This window comes from Vulpes vulpes, chromosome 13, assembly GCF_048418805.1.
Source record: "Vulpes vulpes isolate BD-2025 chromosome 13, VulVul3, whole genome shotgun sequence".
NCBI classification, from domain to species: Eukaryota; Metazoa; Chordata; class Mammalia; order Carnivora; family Canidae; genus Vulpes; species Vulpes vulpes.
Window position 1 is genome coordinate 38464694 of NC_132792.1, and position 22846 is coordinate 38487539.

Genomic DNA, 22846 nt, shown 5'->3' on the forward strand with positions numbered 1-22846 from the left:
CCCCCATATTGCAAAGCCGCCTCCACCCTCCGATCTGGGAGGAAGAAACTGGAGCTGCGGCGGCATCTCTGAGAGGAGACGCTCGGTCACGGCAGGGGACGGCATCCCAAATGACACCTGCACCCCGTCGGCTTGGCGGGCAGAGGAGGAGAAAGGAGACCAGAGCACAACGTGGAAGATCCGGCCTGGAGCTTTCGAATCTTCATCCCCCGGCAGTAGGTTTAGAAAGAAGAAAAAATATACGTATTTCCCTTAAAAAAGAAAGAACGCAGCCGCTGTAGAAGTCCAGTGTCTTTGGCCACAACGATCAAGGCGTTTTACAGACGGGGAAACAGAGGCAAAAGAGGTGGGATGCTTGGCCGGCGTCTGTCGGGCTCCCTGCCCAGCGTCCTCTGGCGTCACCCAGACTAGGAAGGAACCAAGGGGCGGCGATTTGGGCAAAGTGAAGAAGCAGAGGAAGACCTCCCGCAGCCTCGAGTCCTTGTGCCTGCCCTGTGTCTCGGGGCCTTCTGCACGTGGCTGCGCAAGCCCCCAATGGAAAGCTCCGGGCCACGCGTGACGGCGGCACGACGCGGCTGCCCTTGACCCGTCTAGGAAGAGCCGCTGCACGTGGCCGGACGGTGGAAGAGGCCAGCGGTGGCTCCCACCCCGACAGGCCCCCTTCCCTCGATACTCATGCTACCATGGGGACCTGCCACCTGCCTCTCCACCCCGGGAGGCTCACGGCCGCCCCCCGTGGCCCCCAGCATGCTCCTCTCTGGTCCACACCAGCCCAGCGGGCGAGGCTACCCGAGTTAGAACCCACCAAGGAAAAAAAAAAAAAAAAAAGAACCCACCAAGGCCCCTTGAGCCTTGGGGCCACATCAAGCTTCAATAACTACGCTGCCTCTGGAATTTGGCCGGTAGAGGCCTTGCCAGCAGTTTACCAGAAAGCTCGTCCCAGAACGCCACCCTCCTCCACCCAAGGGCAATGAGTGACCCCGTTATTGGGAAACGAGACGGATTTTTTTGTTGCTCAGCATTCAGCTTCAAAATACCGTAAGGACGACAGCACGCAAGTTAGTAGGAAGCCGGCAACGTCAGCGAATCTCCCGGGGGAGGGCTGAGGTCTTGACGATCCCTTGGCGATCCCTTACCTCCAAGCGTGGGGGCCTCGCTGCTTCCCAAGTGGCCTACCCCTCCTGAGACCCCCTTCTAGAAAGGTCTTCCTTTACATTCAGTGGACATCTGTCCCCCTGGAAGCTTCTACCCCATTTGTTCCTGACTGTTCCCGAAGAAGACCCAGGAAGACAGGGGGTCAGGTGTAAGTCACCACCTTCCTGGTGCTTCACACAGGACGCTTCCCAGAAAATCCTTGTTATTGTTATTTCTTAAACTTCCAGTAAAATTGGGCAGCCCTGGTGGCTCAGCGGTTGAGCATCTGCCTTTGGCCCAGGGCGTGACCCCGGGATCCCGGGATCCAGTCCCAGGTCGGGCTCCCTGCGTGGAGCCTGCTTCTCCCTCCTCCTGTGTCTCTGCCTCTCTCTCTCTCTCTGTGTGTCTCTTCTCATGAATAAATAAAATCTTTAAAAAAAAAAACTTCCAGTAAAATAAAAACGGAGACTGTTGCACACGCAGAACACTAAAAGAAAGCAATTTCATATTAAATAGACGACAAGGCTCTGTTGGATGAGTGCTACACACACATCTGCAAACGGTTTATCGTACGGAATCTGAGTCTTCAGGGTGCTCTGCCTCTATTTATACCTCGAGGCTCAGGACGACAGAAGCAGCCTGGCGAAGACTCACAAAAGTGGTTAATGCCCGAGGAGAGAAACAGCAAACGCCAGGAGGCAGCTCACAAATGCACCCTTAATATTTATTAAGCCAACAACAGTGTTTCCGGTGAATCTTATTAACGTGATACACAAAGTTCTGGGCAAATGAGATTTTAATTCATTTACATCAAATGTGCCTGCGATCCACATTTTTATTAAAAGGACAATTAGGCATTCGGTTGAGAAGCCTGGGGATGGGATGTTATTTGGAACATTGGAACACTGCGTATTATTTCTCACTCACTTAGGACCGTTGAAACTTTTTTTCTGGAAGGACAAACAGCGCCCGGCCTGTGTTCACAAAGCTCCGGCTGCAGGAGTACAGTTGAGCCGTTTGGAGGGTTTCTCCTAAGGGTCATGGGCATCGGAAGCCACCTCCAACCCGCCGTGTGATGAGAAAGACAGAGATGTGCATAAATCCAGAAAGAACCCAAAGCTTGAGAATGGGGTGGGGGGGTGAAGAGTGCCCTCCGTCGCCAGCGTGGCCCTTGTCGCTGCTGGATGTGCCCACGGCCGCTGTGCAGACGACCTGCAGCAGCTGACCACGCCACCCGCTTCACTGAAAACATTGGGGAAAAAAAAGAAAAGCGACTTACGCATCAGCCAAAGACCAGCACACCTGCCTGTACCCGTGTGCGCACCCTTGGGCCTCCCCGAGCCAGGCCGGGGCTTGATGAGCAGCCGCGCCTCCCGTGCCGACCTCCTCCTCCCGGTCGAGGCCGGCCTCCCCGATCGACCCCGGGCAGAAGCCACTGTAAACAGCGCGCTGCCCCGTCGCAGGACTTCTAAACGGAGGGCGTACTGCGGCGCTGCCTTCCACGGAGGGAGCTGGCAGTCTCCGCGTTGCCGGCCTTCGGGGCCCTGGGAGCCTTGTGGAAGGGAACGCACAGCGTGGCCAGCAGCCTGGGGTCAGGGGGGCGCAGGCCCGAGTGCTAGCAAGCTCCCAGGCTCCAAGGCGATGCTCGTGCTGCTCTGGCCTCTGCATGTTGCATAGGGAGGCCCTGAGGCAGCGGCGTGTGAGCAGGGCTGCAGGCCAGTCACCCAGGCAGTGGGAAAAGCCAAAACAAAAAACAAAAAACAAAAAAGGAGACACCTGGGCACGCACAACCAGCAGCTCTCGGGCAGTCGTGTCTGTGACAGCACGACGAGGGCCGCTTGGCAGCTCTCGAGCTCTGGCAGGAAACAGAGTCACCTGGGGGGGTTTTAAAAGCCGACGGCTGGGCCCGGACTCGGCTGGTCTGGGGTCAGGCCCAGAACCTTCATTCATTCCTTTCTCTTTTTGTAAAGATTTTATTTTTTCATGACAGAGAGAGAGGCAGAGACAGAGGCAGAGGGAGAAGCAGGCTCCATGCAGGGAGCCCGACGTGGGACTTGATCCCAGGACCCCGGGGTCACGTCCCGGGCTTAAGGCTGATGCTGCACCACGGAGCCCCCCAGAACCTACATCTCTAAAAAGTCCCCAAGTGATGCAGATGCCACTGGACCATTCGCCCCGAGAGAACTGACCGGCGTTAACGACTCTGACAGATTTCGATTTCCACAGAGAACAATCACTTCTACGTGCAAACTGTACTAGATCAATGCTCTGGAACATCTACGTGCCCGGAGGACGAGGGGAGAACTCACATTCCCACTCCCCTCATCCCTAACATCAGTCTGCACGCGGGCTTCCCACTTTGGAGGCACGCGCTTAATTAACCCTGTGGCCACCAAAATTTCAAAAAAAAAAAAAAAGCCAACGATGTTGGATTTTATTTAATTAATTAATTTATTTATTTTTTGTGATGTTGGATTTTATTCTAGATGTTACAGACTTGTTGGGTTTAAAAGCCTATGAATCACAGCAAACGGTTCGTTTTAACAGCTTGTTCAGGCTAATCCTTCTTCCCACTCTATTGTGGGACAGATACATGTTGAGCAGCGGTTTCTAAAGGGTCAGCACTTTCCTGTTACCCTGCAGAGCGAATTTTAAGAGCTTTGAAACCTCTCGAATTCTCAGACACAGTTTTCTGGGTCCCCCTCACCCCCCCCCACCAGCACCCGCCCCGAGTCAATTAAAGATCGCCCCTTTTATTCAAGGGATGGAAAACTGTGTCTCAGACTTGAGAGAGGGCAAACAGGCTCCCAAATTAGATACCCGAACAAAGTAAAGCATGAATAGATTAGATAATGGGCCGCTGCTCTTTCACTTAAGCAAGAACCAAAGACAACTGGGATGGCTTATTCGCGGGATAGCCCGCAGCACCCTTCCCTGCTTCAACCCCGGAAACAGCGGAGCTCCGTGGAATTAATTCGCCTTCTTGAACAAGGCCCAAGTAGCTGAGCTGAAGTAATAAAGGATAAACGAAAGAAAAGGGCCGTGGCTCAGACACGTGTGTGGGGCCCGCGCACGCCCCGTAACGCCAGACCCATTCTAGGGCACATTCCCAAGCAGGAAAACACAATCTCTCCGTTCAAAGCATGAACTCAGGCAAACCTAATAAGCTGACCAAACATGCTTCTCTGCAACCAGGCCAAGGGCACAAGCATCCTTTGTTCCACTAAGGAAAGTTGGTGAAAGGGAAGGGAAATGTTGCCATTTTTTTAAGTCGGCCTCACACGGGCCTCATTTGCACACCCACGGCTTCCCGTGAACAGAGCGCGGGGCGTGACCCCCCACCCTGAGTACCGGGAGCGGGTGGGCCCACCACAGATGTGAAGGGTGGGAACGGTGCTAGAGGCCAGCATGTCCCCATCTACACGGCCCTGCACTGTGCCGGGGGCTCTGGCAGGAGGCAACGGGGCTCAGCCACACAGAAATCTCACCTGCCAGACGCCCCCTCGGCCGGGGGAGCCCAAAGGGGCACCCAGGGCAGTGGTTCTCAAACCTTCTGGAAGTCAGGATCACACGGGGAGCCTTTAGAGCCAGCGCCCCCCTGCATCTGATTTAACTGGTCCTGTGTGGGGCCCGACACGGCTTTTCAAAGTTCCCCGGGGGAATTTCCTGTGCGGGTCGGGGTGCGAGTCAACGGTCTAGACCGTGCCAGGTCTCAGGGCTGGGGCGGCGCCGACGCTCCTCTTCCCCCACACGCAGCAGCCCCAGCGAGCAAAGAGCGAGCAGGAAAGAAGGGGGCCTCCCCTTTCTCTCTCATCAGCCCCCGCCCGCCTTTCCCATCCGCTCTCGTCCATCAGTCTCGGGTTCCAAGTCTCCGAGGGGGACCCTCTCCTCTTGGTCAGCACACACAGCCGCCCCCCGGCTGCAACGGCGCCGACCGAGGCCGCTGCGGAGTCTCCAGGGCGGGCCGCCTCACTAACCCCCACGGGGTGGCCTCGGCCACTAACCTCACCTCCAGAGGGGAAGACGGAGGCGGGCGGGGGTGCCTGAGCCACTCACTGCCCCAGCCCCACGGCCGGACACTAGCAGAGCCGGGCATCCGGGGAGACCCTGCGAACTCCACCTCAGGCTCCCCCATCACCAGACAAGCCCGCGGAGAGAGGCTCCCCGACGGCAAGGGACCCGGAGCCCGGGCGGCCGCCAGGGTGAAGGAAGGGTCCGGCCCTTCCCCATGGGGACCTGCACCTGTTCAGACCCCATTAAAACGTGGTCACACATCCACATCCTTCGCAGCTCTCCTGAAAGCTGCCATAGCATCAGGTCAGGGCTATTTAAAGCCAAGAACAAACAAACCCAACCCAGGGATGTGACTTCTGCTAAGTCGCAGGACGTGCAGTCGTGGCAAGTGACGCCGCCAGGCAGCTGGGAGACAATTACAGATGAGAACGGCAAGCGCCACCGCGTTCTAAGTACACAGTAGGACGTCCGTGTAGCAATTTCCAATGTCAGTGTCCTTTAATAAAATTCGTTTCTTAAAAGTATCACCCCACAGGCTTATCTTCTGAAAAAAATAAAAACCATGACACAAATATATTTACGGGATTACGCTCAGATGTATCAAGAAGAAAAAAACAAACAAACAAAAAAGATGATTCAAGAGAAAGATGTTGGAAGGACAGACGACTCTGCCTCCAACACCAGAAAAGGAACTGAGCTTCCACCTGGACCAGAGGTGCCTCCACTCCCTTTTTTCCTGGAAGGCAGGGACCTATTTTTAGTATAAACCTTTAAGGAATGCTCTTTTCCCCTCAATCTACCGTAGCAGCTTTTTGTTTTTGTTTTTGTTTTTTTTTTAAATCCCATAAAATGCAGTATTAATTCATGAGGACTCTGCTTCTAGTTTTGATTCTTATCTCCAGGAACCTTTCATCTCCTTTTCTGTCCGCAAGTCCCCACGGTCTTTCTACAATTCACGAATCAACCGGATGGACTTCAGCCTCTGGTCTCTCCAAATCCCAATGCTTTCCGCTCTCCTCCCTGGATTAGCCAGAAGGGTCACACGGGTAATAACAAAGTCGGCCAGAATACGACTTTTTTTTTTTTTTTTTTGCTGCAAATTTAGAAGTTATCTAAGCGTCACCTTAAATCATTCATCTTGCACAGCACGCGTTAACCACACGGATTCAGAGAGCAGAAAGTCTAACGTGCGCTCCGCTTGCTGCCTCAGGTACACATCAAACCTGGGCCCGGAGCGAGCGCATCTGGTGCTGATGACTAAGGGGAGGCATGAGGGAGGAGCAGCCAGGAGGGGAATGTGTAGGAAAAAATGTGAAAGAAAAAATGTGTAGGATAAGAAAAAATCACTCCCACAGCACCGACGGCATAAGCCCAACATTACGGCTCTACCACTGACCAGTTAGGTGATCCCGGACTAGTCGCCTAACCTCTCCAGGTGAGTTTCCTGTTAAGAGTCAATTCCGGCTCTAAAATCCATTGTCACACTGTCAAAAAAGGAGAATCCGAAAGAATTCGAGGAAAACCCTCCCAAGACTTTCACAGCTAAGCCGATGACCTGTGGTCCAGTTCTCACCGTCTGGTCCCCAAAGTTTATAGGACTGGAGAACCAGACTGGTTCCTTTCTTCCTCATATACGAACGTCAATAAGTCATTCAGGTTCTCAGCAGTTTCTTATTCTTTGTGTCTCTCACTCATGTTAATGCTCAGAAGTCTTCCCTTGGAGACCAGGTGGAGAAAGAGGGGGAAAAAAATCTGAAAATCGTGTGTCTTCAGGTCATCAGTAGAAATCTGCTTTTTCTCCAGCACACCATGCCGCTTCCGAGAAGGTCTCCTTCTTGCTTCTCTGGGAAAGCAGGGACTTCTCTTCTACAGGGGGTTCTTTTTCTTCTTCTTCTTTTTTTTAAATAGTTTATTTTTTATTTATTCATGAGAGACAGAGAGAGAAGCAGAGACACAGGAAGAGGGAGAAGCAGGCTCCCTGCAGGGAGCCTGACGCGGAATTCGATCCCGGGACCCCGGGGTCACGCCCTGGGCTGAAGGCGGCGCTCAACCGCTGAGCCACCCAGGAATCCTCGGGTTCTTATCCTCAACAGCAGACGTGATTCTCTGGCAGTTGGGATGACCAGCTACGTCTAACCAGACTCAGATAAAAACAAGCTGACGTATATTTTACACATGACGCATGTGTGACCTATGGGCCTGACCCATCTTCAACTACCCTAAATAATCAAAAGGTCGATGATAACTGCTTGAAGGCAGGTATCGTGTCATGATTTCCTTTTCTGACCTGCAAGCCCAGCAAAGAGCTTTGCCCTCGGTGGACGCGCCGTGGCAGGAGTCAAGTCTTGACCGACTGCCCAAACGCGAGACTTCATTCAATAACCGATCGGCACAATTACAAAACCTAAGCAGATCGAAGGCAGCTTTGCCTGCTATCTGGAAGTAGAGGGTTCCTAAGAAGCCCTTCATACACTGAAATGGCAGAAAGCAAAGAAGCCATTAGCAGTAATTTGTACGGAAAAACTTCTGAGCGTTCCCAGACCCAAAACAATGACCTCTTAGGCTTTTCCGATGACACAGGACCCACTTTGCTAATGGATGCACAAAACAGGTCAAGATAAAGCACGGATGCTCACACAGTTCAAAGCTAAGGCAGCGGGAGGCCGAGATGCTGAGTGTGGTTCCTGGGGAGGGCGCCTGGCGGGGGCGGGGAGGGGGTCCTTTCGCGGCTCAGGGCACTGCAGCCTCCGCAAGCTCACTGAGAAACGAGCACTGGACGCTGTCTTCACTTCTTGTCTTTTTTTTTTCATAAAAGCAAAAATTCTCTTTCAGATTTCTTATGATTAGTGAAAACAGGTACTGGAGCACCCAGGTGGCTCAGGGGGTGAACATCTGCCCTCGGCCCAGGGCATGACCCCGGGTCCTGGAATCGAATTCCGCATCAGGCTCCTTGCGTGGAGCCTGCTTCTCCCTCTGCCTGTGTCTCTGCCTCTCTCTCTCTCTCTCTCTCTGTCTCTCATGAATAAATAAACAAAATCTTTAAAAGAAAACATGTGCTAAGGCAGGTCTTCCATAAAAGTGCAGTGGCCTAATGCAAACTTTCGAAAAGCAGGAGGATACCTGAAAAATGCAATAAAAATACTCCCCGCTCTTCCCTAAATGAATTCAGAAGCAGGACAGAAATAAAGTTAAGAGTTTAATTCACTAGCAAACCCAACAGAGAAATCAGCGTTGACAACATAAGACCGCAATGCTGACCTTCTTTAAACATTTTACAATCATCATCCCACGTCCTGTGCTAGATTTTCAAGTCTTAACTGAATTTCCAACTTGCGTACAAGTCTTTTTTTGAGTTTTAGCTGAACGTAATTCGGGAAACAGAGGATGGCAGGAAGAAAAAGTGGAATTCGGCATCACACCCTGGCCTGGTAAAAAAAAAAAAAAAATAGACTGATCATAAATTTGTGAAAATATATGTCCCGTGGTGTCAAGGGTGAGAATGCAAATGAGAAACAAAAAAACATATGCGTGCATATTTATGCATGTCTAAAATGTCCCAGAATCACAGACTTTAAAGCTAAAAGGAAAGAGAAGCAAACGTGCTTCAGACACCTAAGAAGGGTCAGGGGGGTGGTTTTTGTTGTTGTTGGAAGCTTTTGTGAGTAGTGAAGCCGACCTTCAAAATAACCAAAAAGGTAAAATACTATAATCCCCAATGTCAAGCTCAGAAATGGCAAGAAACCTCCCAAGGTCACAGGGATTTTGGGCGCTAATAACCGAAAACCAAACCCCGATACACCCGAGTCCAAAACCCTCAAGATCATCTGCTGCATCATCTTACTTTGAGGGAGCCCAAAACTGAATCCTGGCAATACCAGACCCGCACGTTCACGTGGATTAGGCTCTACATACGTTAGGACCCATTCCTCACTGCGCGGTCACACACCTGTCACCCAGGCAACTAGGGACTGTTGCCTGACAACTCAGTAAACAGTGATCTCTCGGTCCCTAAACATGTCAAGTGAACTGAGCCATCGGCACAGATGTGCTGACCCTAATATAGCAAGCCTTCGCGCTCGCCAGGGAGGAAGAGCCCCTTGTACCGACGTTCTTTGTCATCTTTTATTAGATGCTTTCTGCATCTGTCGAGGAGATCGTATGGTTCTATTGGCCCCTCCCCGCAACCGCTCGCAGCGCTGCCCTTCTGCGGCCGCAGCGCGCCCAGGGAAGCCCTACTCGGACTCATCGGGCCTCTGTCACTACGCTGCTGTTTTCAGTTTGATGACATGACACTTCAAACGTTGGCATCATAGGGGAAGCCAGCCTCGAGATGGGTCTGATTTTGACACAGGGTAACGCTAACCCCATAAAATGACAAAGACCGGACTCCATCATTCTCTAAGCTCTGTGATGACAATAATCCGGTCCTCTGGGGGCGGCAGGCGGTACCCACGAACCCCTCTGGGTCTACTGCCGTTGGTTCCATTGAACTTTTCTGTGGACATAATGGTAGATTCACAGGCACCTGTACGAAACAATACAAAGAGGTCCCTTCTACCCTTTATCTAATTTTCCCCAATGGGTAACATTTTACAGAACCATAGTGAATGTCACGAGGGCATTGACATGGATCCCATCCGCTAATCGTATTCGGCTCCTCAGTTTTCCTTGCACTCACTGGTGTCCGTGTGTCTGCACATATTTAGTTCTTTGCAATTTTATCCCATAAAATTTATAAGTTTATTTAATATAACCTTAGTGCACAACCCTGCCGGGACCCCTCTCACTTTGGAGAGCTTTCTCTGTGTCTCTGCTTAAAAAACTTCTATCACTTTGCTCAAAAAAAAAAAAAAAGATGAAATAAATAAGAACGATAATAATAATAATAATATAACATCAGTTTCATTATATAGTTTTATACTGGACTTTACATTTCCAAGTCATAAACATTCTTCAAACCCATTTTTAAGGAGCCTTGGGTATTTAACGTCTAATTCAGAATCATTTATTTAACCAATCTTCTCTTACTGGACACTCAGGTTATTTCCATTTTTTTTTTACTGTTATTAAGTGAATATTCAATAAACGCATTTACCCAGCTATGGCTATTTCCCTTGGATAGACTTGAAGAGGTAAAAATCATCAGGGAAAAAAATAAAATGGGCTTTTTCACATCGTAACATTCACAGATTCACGCAGCCCTGGTAAGGAGCCTTGCAGAAACAGCCCATGACATTTCCTCTCACCTCACCCACATTTAGAGAAAAGCTAACTACGAACACATCCCCAACCACTCAACAGGGGCCAGGCTTCCCCAAATCAGGAAAAAGAGCCCCGGCTATGAAGGCACAGGCTCAGTCCTGCCATCCCGGGCCTCTCTCTGGGTTGGACCCGACCAGGGAAGCCCACATCCCCTTAAGGAGACAGAAAACCACGAATCAGAGTAATAGGAACTGACTCATGACATAAAGCACGATGTTAAAGCCTGTACCTATCCTGCCTCACATAACCCTAAAACCTTGCTTGGGATATTCCATTTTACAGAGGAGAAAACCGAGCCCGGAGCGATCAAGAAACCTGCCCAAGGTTACACAGTGATGCAAACCGACGCAACGGTTTACCTCCGGGGTCCAGGCTCTGAGCCAGTCCGCCCATAGCACCTGCTCACCTGGGTGGGCTCCCCCCCTGCTTCCGGCATCCACGGCCCCTACATGGGGCTCCAGTGCTCCTGAGACGGGCCCACGGGAAGGTACCAGGTAAGGCCTCGCAATGCAAGTGGATGTCCAGGCCAGAAACCAAGCAAGGGGCTTGACACCCCTCAGTGACTGTGGCCATAAAAAAACCCTCCAAGGGGCGCCTGGGGGGCTCTGCAGGGGAGCGTCTGCCCTGCGCTCAGGGCATGACCCCGGGGTCCCGGGATCGAGTCTGGTCGGGCTCCCCGCAGGGGGCCTGCTTCTCCCTGGCCTGGGCCTCCGCCTCTCTCTGTCTCGCAAGAACAACTAAAATCTTAAAAAAAAAAAAAAAAAAAAAAGCCCTCCAAATGACACCAAGTCATGTTGTTTTGTGTGCAGAACGGAAGTGAATTCCATCACACCAGCTGGTCCTGGTGCTACACAGGCTTAGATCAGAAGATACAGGAGGAAGCACTAGACGGCCGGCCACGAACACGCAGGGCATGCCCGAACCGCGGCACGCCAGGAGCGCTCCGGCCAAGGTAACGGCTCATGTCAGCTATAGGAAGGGACTTCCCTCCAGTGACGGGTCCGGGTTCCGGGCTTCGGGAATAAAACAGCGAGTACTTGGCAGGCGCTCCATCATTACTTATTGATTAGGTTAATCCTAACATTTCTCCAGTGTTACCCTGAAGCATTTAGAAAAACTCTTAGAGACAGAAAATTCTTCTAGTTCACTTCCTTAATTTTAGAGATGGGGAAGCTGAGGTCCCACGGGTATTAAGATAATTACACGTATATGCAAAAACCTCACTTTTGCCCTAAATATTGCCCTTTGATTGTTACTGTCTTTATAGTTAATAACATACCACACGATATAGTACATATTTACTACGTATTTGACTTTTACTCTTTCTTGGTAAGAGCTTGGGAAAAAAAAGTCCTTTAATAATTGGATATCTCGTTCCATGTGTCATTCTTATCAAGAGACTAAAAACTCTCTTAACTGCACGTACTCCTTAAATATCAGTCCTGCTTGTATTTATCTACCTGTATGATCACAAGAGAAAATAAACATCCAAATGCTTTGTAAAGGGCACATTTCCTGCATCTTTGTGACATTTTTGACAAAACAGATTCAACAGCAGAGGGAAAAAAAATGTGAAGACGGATCTTGTCTTTAACACCGTTTTCCATACGCTGGAGTCCCAGAGCACGAGCTGGCTCTCACACCGTCAAGTACATACCAGTTGGCCTCTTTCTGCTAATAGGAAATTCAAATGGGAAATCTCCACAGACTTCACGGTTTCTCCCTTTCTCCCAGTCCGCCCGATCCTTTGAGATACCCCAAAAGAAGCAGACATTCACAACTCTATTTCGGCCGTGTTCGTTCCCATTCAAAGGCACTCACCCCTCCAGCCTTGTTGCTAAAACTAACACGGCCCCAGAAACAGACTTGTCAAAACGCAGTGAGATTTTTTAATAGCAGGACCAAAGCTCAAATTGCTAAAAGGAGAAATTTCACATATTGCTATCCTTAAAAAATAAAAAGGCTCTCTCTGTCTGCCCCTTGCCCCCCAACATCCCCTCCCCACCCCTGCCACTTCCTTCTAGATGCCCAACGGCGCTGCAGCTTGCAGTACAGACACCGCTCTCCTTCCGGGGCGCTGCACTCTCAGCGGAAGCGTGTAGGAGGCAGCATGGATATACGCCGACGACGGCAGGACTTGACCTCAAGGTCTTGTTTATTCTTTTATTTTTTTTTTAAGATTTTATTTATTTATTCATGAGAGACAGAGAGAGAGAGGCAGAGACACAGGCAGAGGGAGAAGCAGGCTCGATGCTGGACTCGATCCCAAGACCCCGGGGTCACCCCCCGGGCCAAAGGCAGATGCCCAACCAGTGAGCCACCCGGGCACCCCGAGGTCTTGTTTATTCCTCAGGGTTGATGAAACTGGGGTCTCGTGAGTCGACACTGACAAACTAGCCCAGGTATAGCCCCAGGGTGGGGGATCCAGCGGATCCCAGACCATGCTGCTTTCAGTGGTCAGAGCAAAGCTGAGCTTCAGCAGAACCCACAGATCCACACTCCCTGGGCACCTGCGCTTAAACACAGGTCATCAACAGGTGAGGTGTAGCAGTCAGGGCCCTCCCCCTATAGGGATCACCAATCTCGCTGGAGGAGAAAACAGGGGGCACTGGACGGGATGAGCACTGGGTGTTACACTATACATTGGCAAATTGAACTCCAATTAAAAAATATATATATACAAAAAAAAAAAAAAAGGACATCAGAGGGAGGGCTTAAGAACTCTAGAAAGTAGAGGCCAAGAAAGGAAGAGAGAAACCACGTAGTGCCCTCTGTGCCTGAAGCACCATGCCTAGGCTCCCCCGTTACAGGGTCAGGACACTCATGCTATAAAGGTGTTCACATCCAACCTATACACATGCACCACGTATTTTTTCAAGTGACTTGGAGTTTTAGCATGTTGTCCAAGCTATACCACATTAAGCGGCAAAAGTACCAGCATCTGAACCCAGCTTGTCCACCTGCCAGGCCGAACCTGTCTGTGCTCCACAGTGGCCTCCAAGGGGCTACATACTGCTGGGAGCCCCCCAACTAGCGCACAATAGCATATAAGACGAAGTAAAGCATGTGCCCCAGGCCAGTGGTTCCCAGATGTGACTGATGGATGGGCATCACCTGAGATGCTTCAGAAACAGCCAGATCACCCTGTTTCAGGCTACTGACCATGCAGGTCTGAGAGGAGGCCCCGAAATCTGGATTTCCACACTGCCAATGATTCGCGTCATTCCTCTGCTGTACCATTTACAGAAAGAGAAAAATAAGGGCTCAAACATGAAAGGCCATCTGGAGCCTGGGTCTGAATCTACAGAATGTTAAAAGAGAAACACTAGAGAGGCGGCTACGTCCCAGGAGTGATCATGACAGTGAGACCAACGGGCCGTGGCCAGGTGACAGGATGGAGCGTGATCAAGGGGGGGATAATAGGAAGGGGCGATATTATGAGCATCTTATAAATCTGGCAGAGATATTTAGACTCCATGCCGTGATAACAAGGAAACGCGGAGGTCTGTGGACCATGGGAACACCACCAGCACGGTGCATCAAACAGCAAATGAGCATCTGGACCAGGAGGCGCAACTACAAAGCTGCTGCTGATACAAAGGCACGGGTCCCAAGAGAGACGGAACCGAAGGGGAAGGCTACCTGGATCACCAGAATGCGGGCTGCGGGAGCACAGGGGGGCATCCAAGCCGGCACTGAGCAGGTGCCGCACGGTATTTGCAGACCGAGCAACACGGAGGTGGACTGAGCAGGCAACAGGACATGGAAGTCAACAGAGTGGCATGAGTCAAGGATGTCTGCAAGGGTCAAATCCGAAAGCCTAGAATTAAGATGATGGTGCTGGTGCAACCGATTAAAGAGGTAAACAGCAAGGGCTCTCCTTCGTGACCTCTTGCTGTTTTCTTTCCTAAAACCTGATTTGGGCTTCCGGTCCGTGAAAGAGTCGGGTGATTCTGAGATACTGGAACGTGCCATCGACGGTGGCACAAATGGCAGGTCTCCTTCCATGGTAAGAAGGAAACAACGGGCGAGATCATTTTAGTCTGATTTTTGGCAATGTTGTGAGAACCTCAACTCAGATGACATTCCTCACGCCATCAACTGGATCGCTGCCGGCTGACACACCAATAACATAGTGGCTTGACCTGACTCCCCATAAACCTTAATGACAGAGTGTCTGGTTGTGTGTGGCTGGGTCAGCCTCCAGGCCTTGCCAACCTAAGCAGACTCAGGGCCTACCTGCGGCTGGCTGCTCAGGCCTCTGGGGGGCTTCCAGAGAGCTGAGAATCAGTCCTGCCCAGGAAAAAAACTAGATGAAAATAAGTAAATAAATAAATAAATAACAATAAAAAAAAAAAAGAAAAAGCTAGACGATCTTTTGAAATCCTTTCCAAACTAATGATCATTCAAGGTGCCCTGTGAGTAATGGTGTTACGCAGGTGCGCCAGGCCCCAGAAGCAGTAATTGGAGGGCATACCCTAACTCCCTTTAGGACATCCATCTTTTGCAAGCCTGAGCTCACAAGATCTTTCTCTCTAAAATGATGTCTACCTACTGCCAAGAGCCAACGAAAAGACAAACAGCCCTTGTTTTTCTAAAATTCCCTAAGAAAAACAATTTGTTTCATTTACCAGCACAGCCAAAACATATTTTTTGAAGGACTGAAAAAGGTTACACAGCTCCAGTTTTATTTTTCTTTCTAATGCAACTATCCAAAGCCTGCCTTTCCCAGTGTGCTGAGAGGTAACGTCCGAATCCAAATGACTTGACAGATTCTCTTAATTCACACACAGGGAGATGTGTGTACAAAATTCCATTAGTTTCAGAACACTTCCTTTTCTTAAACATATTTCCGGTTCAAATCATGTGTTTATAGCAGCCTGCAATATATTACTTCTAAAGGTAAACAGTCTCGGTAAAAAAAAAAAAAAAAGACAGAAACAGCAGCATAGCACTTGGGCCACACCGGGTCAGTCCTTTCCCCCGCTCGGTGTTCCCGCAGCGACAGCCCTAACCAATGACGCTGGAAAGTAGGAACGTGTGGCCAGGAGCAGTACCTGCTGCCTCCAGCACCCAGAAAGGAAGCCTCCGCAACGACAGCTTTGAGCCTTCATTCCCAAGAATCTCTGTGCGCCCCCCTCCTTCCCTTGTGCTTAGTATAAAACTCAAAAACCCACTAAGTGCAGACATTTTTTTCCCCTCTCCTCCTCTGAAACACAGACTTTTTGGCTCGGAGGGACAACCGCTTCCTGTCACTCCTGGGAAGCGGTGTCTTTTTCAACCTTGGAATAAGAGGTTTTGGAGACAACGTGCTGTAATACTGGCTGCTGAAAAGCTGGGTCTTGCAACTTCACACAGGCTGAGGCTGCTCCGCATGGGACGGGGACTAGGAGTGATTGAAAAATGGGGCTCGGGGCCACCCCAGGTTTGCAGCAGCCTCACAAAGACTCCAAAGTGACATCTTAAAAATACCTCATCAGCCTTCTGGATGATCCTCCAGTTGCCTGGGAGAGCATCTCCCGCAGGGAGCGGGGAGCTCGCTGGGAAGGCATCTGCTCCTGGTCAGAAGGGAGGAATCTCGGAAGCCCAAGGCGGATAGTCGGGGAGCCCAGGGGACCCCAGGGCAGCCCAGGGGAGCCTCCTCTAGGAGCAGCGACAGGTTTCTGCCAAAATGCAGAGCAACCGAGACTTTCTGCAGCAGCCCCGAACCCTGACACTTGCCAGCCGACGCGGCGCAGGATTCAGCTCCAGCAAGGGGCCTCCCTGGCCCCGCGGCGCCCCAGGCGCCCCAGGCGGCTTCCCCGCGAGCCCCGGGGCCGGGCCGCCCTGCTCCCCTTTGCCCTGTTTTGCAACAAGATGAGCAAATCATGTTTTTCTGAGATGCGCGGAGAGTGAGGCTCTCCCCTTCCGTGTCCGAGGAGCCGGAGTTGCTGAGGGGATGGGTGGGCGCCGGCGGGTTGACCCTCCGACCGCCGCGGGGACCGGCAGCCCAAGGGCACCCTGCGCGCTGCTCCGGCCCACCTGCGGGCGCACCTGGCGCACGCGGGGACCCCACCCCGGGAGCCTCCACTCCCCAGCTCCGGGCAGGAGGCAGGAGGCAGGGCCGCCCAGGTGGCCGGCCCGGGGGTCGCGCACCGGCGGGGTCGGAACAGCCGCTGCCCTGCACCCCCGGGGTCAGCCCCCTGCACCCCGAGGGCGCCCTCCCGGCCCCGCAGCCCCAGACGCGCACCCGCCGCCGCGCCCGGGAGGCAGGCTGGGTGCTGGGTGCCGGGTGCCGCGGGTGCTGGGTGCCGGGTGCCGCGGGCCGGGGCGGGCGTGGCGGCTGGAGGCCCGCCGAGCGCTCGCGCCCCCCGCCCCGCCGCGCGCGGCCTCAGACAATAGAAGTTCTGCAAACTTCGGTCTCCGGGCGCCGAGTGCGGGTGCGGGAGGTCGGGCCCCGGCCCCGGGACAGCGCGCCCGAGGGGCAGGGCCGGGCCGCCGCCGCCGCCGCCCCCCCCGCCCGCCCGCCCGCACTCACCGCCGCCGCCGCCGCGCAGGCCGCCAGGCCCAGGGCGAGCAGGACCCAGGCGCGCCGCATGTTCCCGGCACCGGCCGCTCCGGACGCGCCTGCAGCGAGCGCCACGCGGGCCGCCGCCAACCAGCGCACAGCCGCCGGGCCGGGCCGGGTCCCGGTGGAGGTCGAGGTCGGGTCGGGGTCGGGCCGGGCCGGGTCCCGGTGGGGGTCGAGGTCGGGTCGAGGTCGGGCCGGGCCGGGTCGGGTCGGGTCGGGTCGGGGCTCGCCGGCCTCTCCCGCGCCCGCTGCGCCGCCCGCTGCGCCCGGAGCGCGGCGCCTCCTCACTTGTTGGCTCCCGCGGGCCGCGGCCGCCGCTCCTCGCCTGCTGCTCCGCGGCTCCCGGCGCGGCTCCCGCTGCGGGCGGACCCGGGAGGGCGGACCCGGGAGGGCGGGAGGGACGGAGGGACGGAGGGAGGGCGCACCGAGGGGCTGGGAGGGCGGGCGCAGCGGCGGCTCCGCGGCTCCGGGGCGACGCGCGGACCGGCGCGGACTGGGGCTCCCGGCGCCGCCTCCCGCCTCCCGCCTCCCGCCGCCCCGCCCCGCCCGCTCGCTCCGCCCGCTCCTCCCCCCGCCCCCGCTCCCGCTCCTCCCTCCCCCCTCCCCTCCCCGCTCCCCGGGCGCCCGGGGGAGGGGAGGCGCCGTGTGACTCCAGCCGGGCCGGAGACATTCCTGCAGGATGACCCCAGTGGGCGCTCGGGCTCCGCTGCACGGTTCCAGCGGGTGCGCTGTGCGCGGGCTCGGCTTCCCCTCCCTGCCCTGCCCTCCCCCCTCCCCTCCCCTGCCCTCCCCTCCCCTCCCCTGCCCTCCCCTTCCTACCCTTCCCTGCCCTCTCCCACCTCCCCGTCTTCACTGCCCTGCCCTCCCCCCTCCCCTCCCCTGCCCTCCCCTCCCCTCACCTCACCTCCCTACCCTCACTGCCCTCCCCTGCCCTCCCCTTCCTACCCTTCCCTGCCCTCTCCCACCTCCCCATCTTCACTAACCTGCCCTCCCCCCCCAACCCTCCCCTCCCCTGCGCTCCGCTCCCTGCCCGCCCTGCCCGCCCTGCCCGCCCCACCGCGCTCCCCCGCCTGCCTCCTGCCTCCTCCGAGGGGTCTCTCCACGCTCACTTCCCGGGGGAGAGGTCGCTGTCACCACGGAGACCCTGAGCCGGGCCTGAACCGGGCCTGAGCCGGGCCTGCGGGCATCACACCAGCAGGAGGACACCGCTTGGAGAGTCGGGGAAACACACAAACTTCGCCGCCGCCTTCAGGCCTTCGTGAATCCCGTGTCTTACTTAAGTGGATGAATGTAAGGAACGCGCGGTGCCAGGGCTTCTCACCCCTCCTACACCCTCCTTCAAAAAAAAAAAAAAAGAAGAAGAAGAAAAAAAATAAGAGTGACGGAAGACCCCCTATCGACCCAAAATGCAGCACTTGGAAAGCTCATGATTTCATGAAGGACCTAAATACCGTTTCTGCCTCACACGCAGTTTCAGCCTCTAAATCATCTTAGAGGCTCCATCTCAGCCTAAGGGTGTTAAAGTTTGGAAGCTACAAATAGGGCAATTTGATGAGAAATTGGATAGAGACACTGAATAACAGATTTAGGAGAACTTCAAAGAAAAGACAGAGAAAGTAATTTCTAGTTTGGAGAAAATAAGAAGCCTGTATTTCCTGAATGGAAGTAATTAATCTGAAATATTTTGTGATGGAAACTGTTTTTCAATTCGGTGTCTATGGCATGCATCCTACAGAACACCGCAAATACGTTCTTCCTTCTGTTAGAATCTTTTTCTCTCTGGCTTCCAGAATAAGTCAAATGTGCAACTATTCTGCTCCTAAAATGCCCATTCCAGGAGACCAGGGACCTTTCTGTCTTTTCCACCACTGTATTCTCATTCCTGGTACATAAAGACACACAATAAATATTTTTTAGATAAATTTTGGTCTAAAACTCAGTCTATACTGCATGAGAGTTGTGAAACTGTGAGAAACATAGATATAGATTGATAGATACTAGGCCATGGTAATTTTTTAACTTAGAATAAAATAGAGCCTACTCTGAGAATCACAGTGTCTCAGTGACCGTTCACTGCAATAAATCTCAAAGAAAGAAATTTAGAGAACTGGGAAGTTACAGCTCAAAGTCAGAGGCATCAGCTCTTCCATGCTGAATGCCATCCGCCAAGCTCCCCACGGGCAAGTCGAACGTGCTGATAGTCCAAGAGGAAATGTGGAGAGACAGAAAAGTGGGCAAAGGAGAAAGGGAGAGAGAAAGTCAGGAGAACTGGAAGTTGTATCATCGGACGCTTCTAATTCCACAGAAACTGCGCTGGCAACTGTGGGTGAGCGTGGGAGTCTGGTTTTTGGAAGGATGAACTACAGCCTTATTTTTAAGATGGATTCTTTGTGGCTTAAAGAATTGCATGAGATGGAGGAGAGAGGGGCTTCGAAAAGGAGTTTCCAAAGGAAAATGAACAGTGTGAAAGAAATGCAAAGAGCCTCAACTGTTGCCTCTACCTCCAAGAGATCTAGTCTGCTTTTCAGGCCTGGGGCAAGGCTGCACCTCCTTTCTCCCCAACGGTTACAAACATCGAATAGATCAGAACCCCAGTGAAAGGGGGAAACGCACTCACCTGCTGGCTCTCCAGGTTACTGCTGTGTGTTGGGGCATCTCCCTAAGAAGGACCATGGTGGCCACTCCCTGCCTCAGCGTGGGCAGACAGCGATCAAAGGAAATAAGCCCGTGCATCTGTTCAAGGAACATACACACCCTTGCACCTGAACATGCACCCCCAAAGCTTTTGGTGCTTATGAGCCTCTTGGGGTTTATGCAACATTGAGAGTACGGATAATAAGGGGATGGTGCCATTTTGAGAGTCACATAATATCAGGTATTTGATAACAAAGAAATATTCAAATCTTGTGTCCAAATGCATTTGAGAGTCGGAAGGTGTGACCAGAAGGATAATCTGGACGTATAAAAGGCACAGATGGTTAAAGCACGTACGTACGCAAGACAGGGTTACTAAAAACCTGCCTATGCTGTTGGGGGGGGGGGGTAGTGGAAGGTGGTAAGGGACAAGGATGTCTGCTGCTGTTAGGGACGTATCTAAAGTCGTAAATGAGGAAGGTCTGTGTCTTTGGGTTGCTCTAAGGAAAATATCATAGACTGGCTTCTGAACAAGAAAAATTCATTTCTCACAGTTCTGGAAACTGAGAAGTCCAAGATCAAGGCGCTGGCATATTTGGTGAGAGCGGGCCTCTTGGTTCATGAAGGGCTCTTTGCTGTGTCCTCACAGGGTGAGGGAGGGGGTGACCGTGTCCTCTGGAGCCCCTTTGATAAGAACCCAGTGCCATCCATGAGGCCTCTACTCTACTGGCCTAACCACCTTCCAAAGGCCCCACTACCCAACACCATCACCTTGGAGATTAGGATTTCAACCTATGTATGGGAGGGAGTCTGGGGATGGGGATCCAGAGGCACAAACATTCCATCTACAGCAGCTGTTGGTGTGTTTTACTATCTGCAACTTTTTTTGACTGAATAAAACTCCATGGAGTTGTGTGGCGTATGTATATCTCATACACGGAAAGTAGGAAGCGATTAAAGGCAAGGGTTCCCCCCAGTGTGCTTTCAGGTCCTCCGTTCGAGGGCTGTGCTTTAGGGGGCACAAGAGGTAAAATGGCAAAATCAATCACTGCCCAACCGCTCACTGATTGCTGAAAGAATAAACAACCTACCTCAGGAATCTCAGAAGAAGATATAGAAGAGGAACAGACCATAGAGACAGAGATGCAGGCGTGTAAGAAGGGGGGGCAGTGAATTAAAAGGCACAGAACACCCGAGAAAAACAGAGACGACAGGTACTAGAAACATATTTTTAACCTAAGCCGACACCCTGGACCTTGTCACCAGGGTATTTAGTGATGTCACATGATCGCCCGGAGGAGCAGGTGCTGTGGCCCGAGGTGAGCTGTCAGATAGGGAACCGCAGAGGGACAAAGATGCCGCCTCAGTGTTTCCGACTGGCCTTCACTTGGCATTCCCTGGAATGTTACCAGCGGTTCAGGCTAGAAATCTATTTAGTAGGATCAGCCCTGACTAAATTCACTTGAAAGATGATAGAACCTGGGAATACGAGGAAATCCAGCCAGCCAACTCTTAATTACCCACGCTCATCAGGGCCAGTGCGCGGAGCCGTGACCAAAATCTACAGGCAAGCCCAGCCCAACAACAGTGAACACCGAGTTTTAGCCTCCGTCTTTTCACCGTTCTCTCCATTCACCTCCATCGCTCCTTTGTCCGGGAAGTTGGCTAATTGTTAGATGAATTGTCGCTCGTCCTCAAGTCGCACGTCTGTGATTAAGGTTCCGTGTCAAATGTCATCCTAAAGTCAGAAATGGAGATTTTAAGGAAACCATTGTTTACAGGCTACCTCATTTGGGGGCATCAAACATCGACCTGCGAGCCATCCTCGGGTACGTGAGCATAGGAAGGGTCCACAAAGGTATCTTCAAGGTGCTGGCACCGCCTTTGTGCAGGTCCCGTGGGACGGGGAGACACAGTCCGGGCCAACGTTAGGGACGATGGTGCTACCGCTGTGACTGCCACCCCGACGCCCTGCCCTTGGCGCCACAGTCCCTCACCTGCTCCCGGCAGTTACGCGGACCAGGTCGCGCGGGGGGCGAGGCGATTTATTAGTGCCCACCACTTAGATGCACCCTTCCGATCGTCTCCGCCGAGGAGCTTGGGGTCGAACCCAGCTGCGTGTTTGGATGACTCCCAGTCACCCCAGACTGCCGAGGGTCCTCGTGTGTCCTCAATGATGGATGTACAAGGGCAAGGATAAGCAGGTAAACACACAGGTAGAAAAAAAAAAAAAAAACACACAGGTAGACATAGGGGACACGTGTTGCCCGCATAGTGGAGGTTCCTGACTTTTTTTTTCTTCTTTCTATTCTTTTTTCTGGCTCCTGTGAGACCCAAATCAAACTTATTCCCTTTAGGATCTTGAGATATTTTAGTGTCCTTAGGGTAAAATTTTTATTTTTCCTTAGGTGGTGTAAGAGGGCTTCTGTTCCTGGTCAACAAACGATCCCAGACAAAGACAGAGATGAAGACAAGGCAGCTTTGACAGTCTTCACTCTGAGTACAGTAACATCCTCACCCTCCAGGGCTTTATAAGGCATAAGTAGGTAAAGCACGCTCTTAAATCAAGACCAACCACTCTAAAAATTACTTTTAAAAATTATTTAGATTTGTGAGGGAAAAGATCTATTAAAAAAGAATGTTTTAATTCTTGAATTACCTTTCCATGCTCAGTAGAGCTGGGTATCTTAAAACCTCTCAAAGCAGAATAGAACATACTGATATTTCTCTGCATAAAATAGCATTAATACTGGCATCACCTACAGGTTAATGCAGGGAATTATTTCATTGAACATTATCCTAAAGCTTCTAGAAGGCAAAGTGCACACATGTCCGGGCATGAACACGTTTCTAGACTCTTTCAGGTAGTGCAATGAGAAACGGGTGAGGTGGTCGTGCGTGGGAGAGCTGTTGAGTTCCCCAAGGGGCGAGGAGATGGACGCACCCTCGCACCTGCTGTGGGGGGAGGCGGTGTCCGTGCTCTGCAGGTGGCCACGCAGATGGGTCACACACCAGCTGGGCTTTGGGTCCCAGTCCTGCCCGTCGCCGTGTTCTGAGAGGCCTTGCCCCTGAGCGGGCCGCCGAGTCCAAGCCTCCGTGTCCTCACTGTGACTGGAGGTGAGTGAGCAGGCGGGTGGAGTCCACGCGCGGTGATGCCCGCATGTCACCCAGGCAGGCTCGACGTCCGCGCCTGTTGTCTCAGGGAGTGCCTTGGCTTTGAGGTGCGTCCTCTGCCTGGAGTGGCCTGCCTGT

General features: G+C 52.6%; 1 protein-coding gene across 1 annotated transcript in view; it reads right to left on the minus strand.

Moving 5' to 3' along the window:
- Window positions 1–22846, minus strand: part of SDC2 (syndecan 2) — a 115769-nt gene that overhangs the window by 70467 nt on the left and 22456 nt on the right. The window contains exon 2 of the mRNA XM_072733694.1: window positions 16928–17522. Within this exon, the coding sequence (XP_072589795.1) occupies window positions 16928–17522 (595 nt within the window). The remainder of the gene's footprint in view (window positions 1–16927; window positions 17523–22846) is intronic.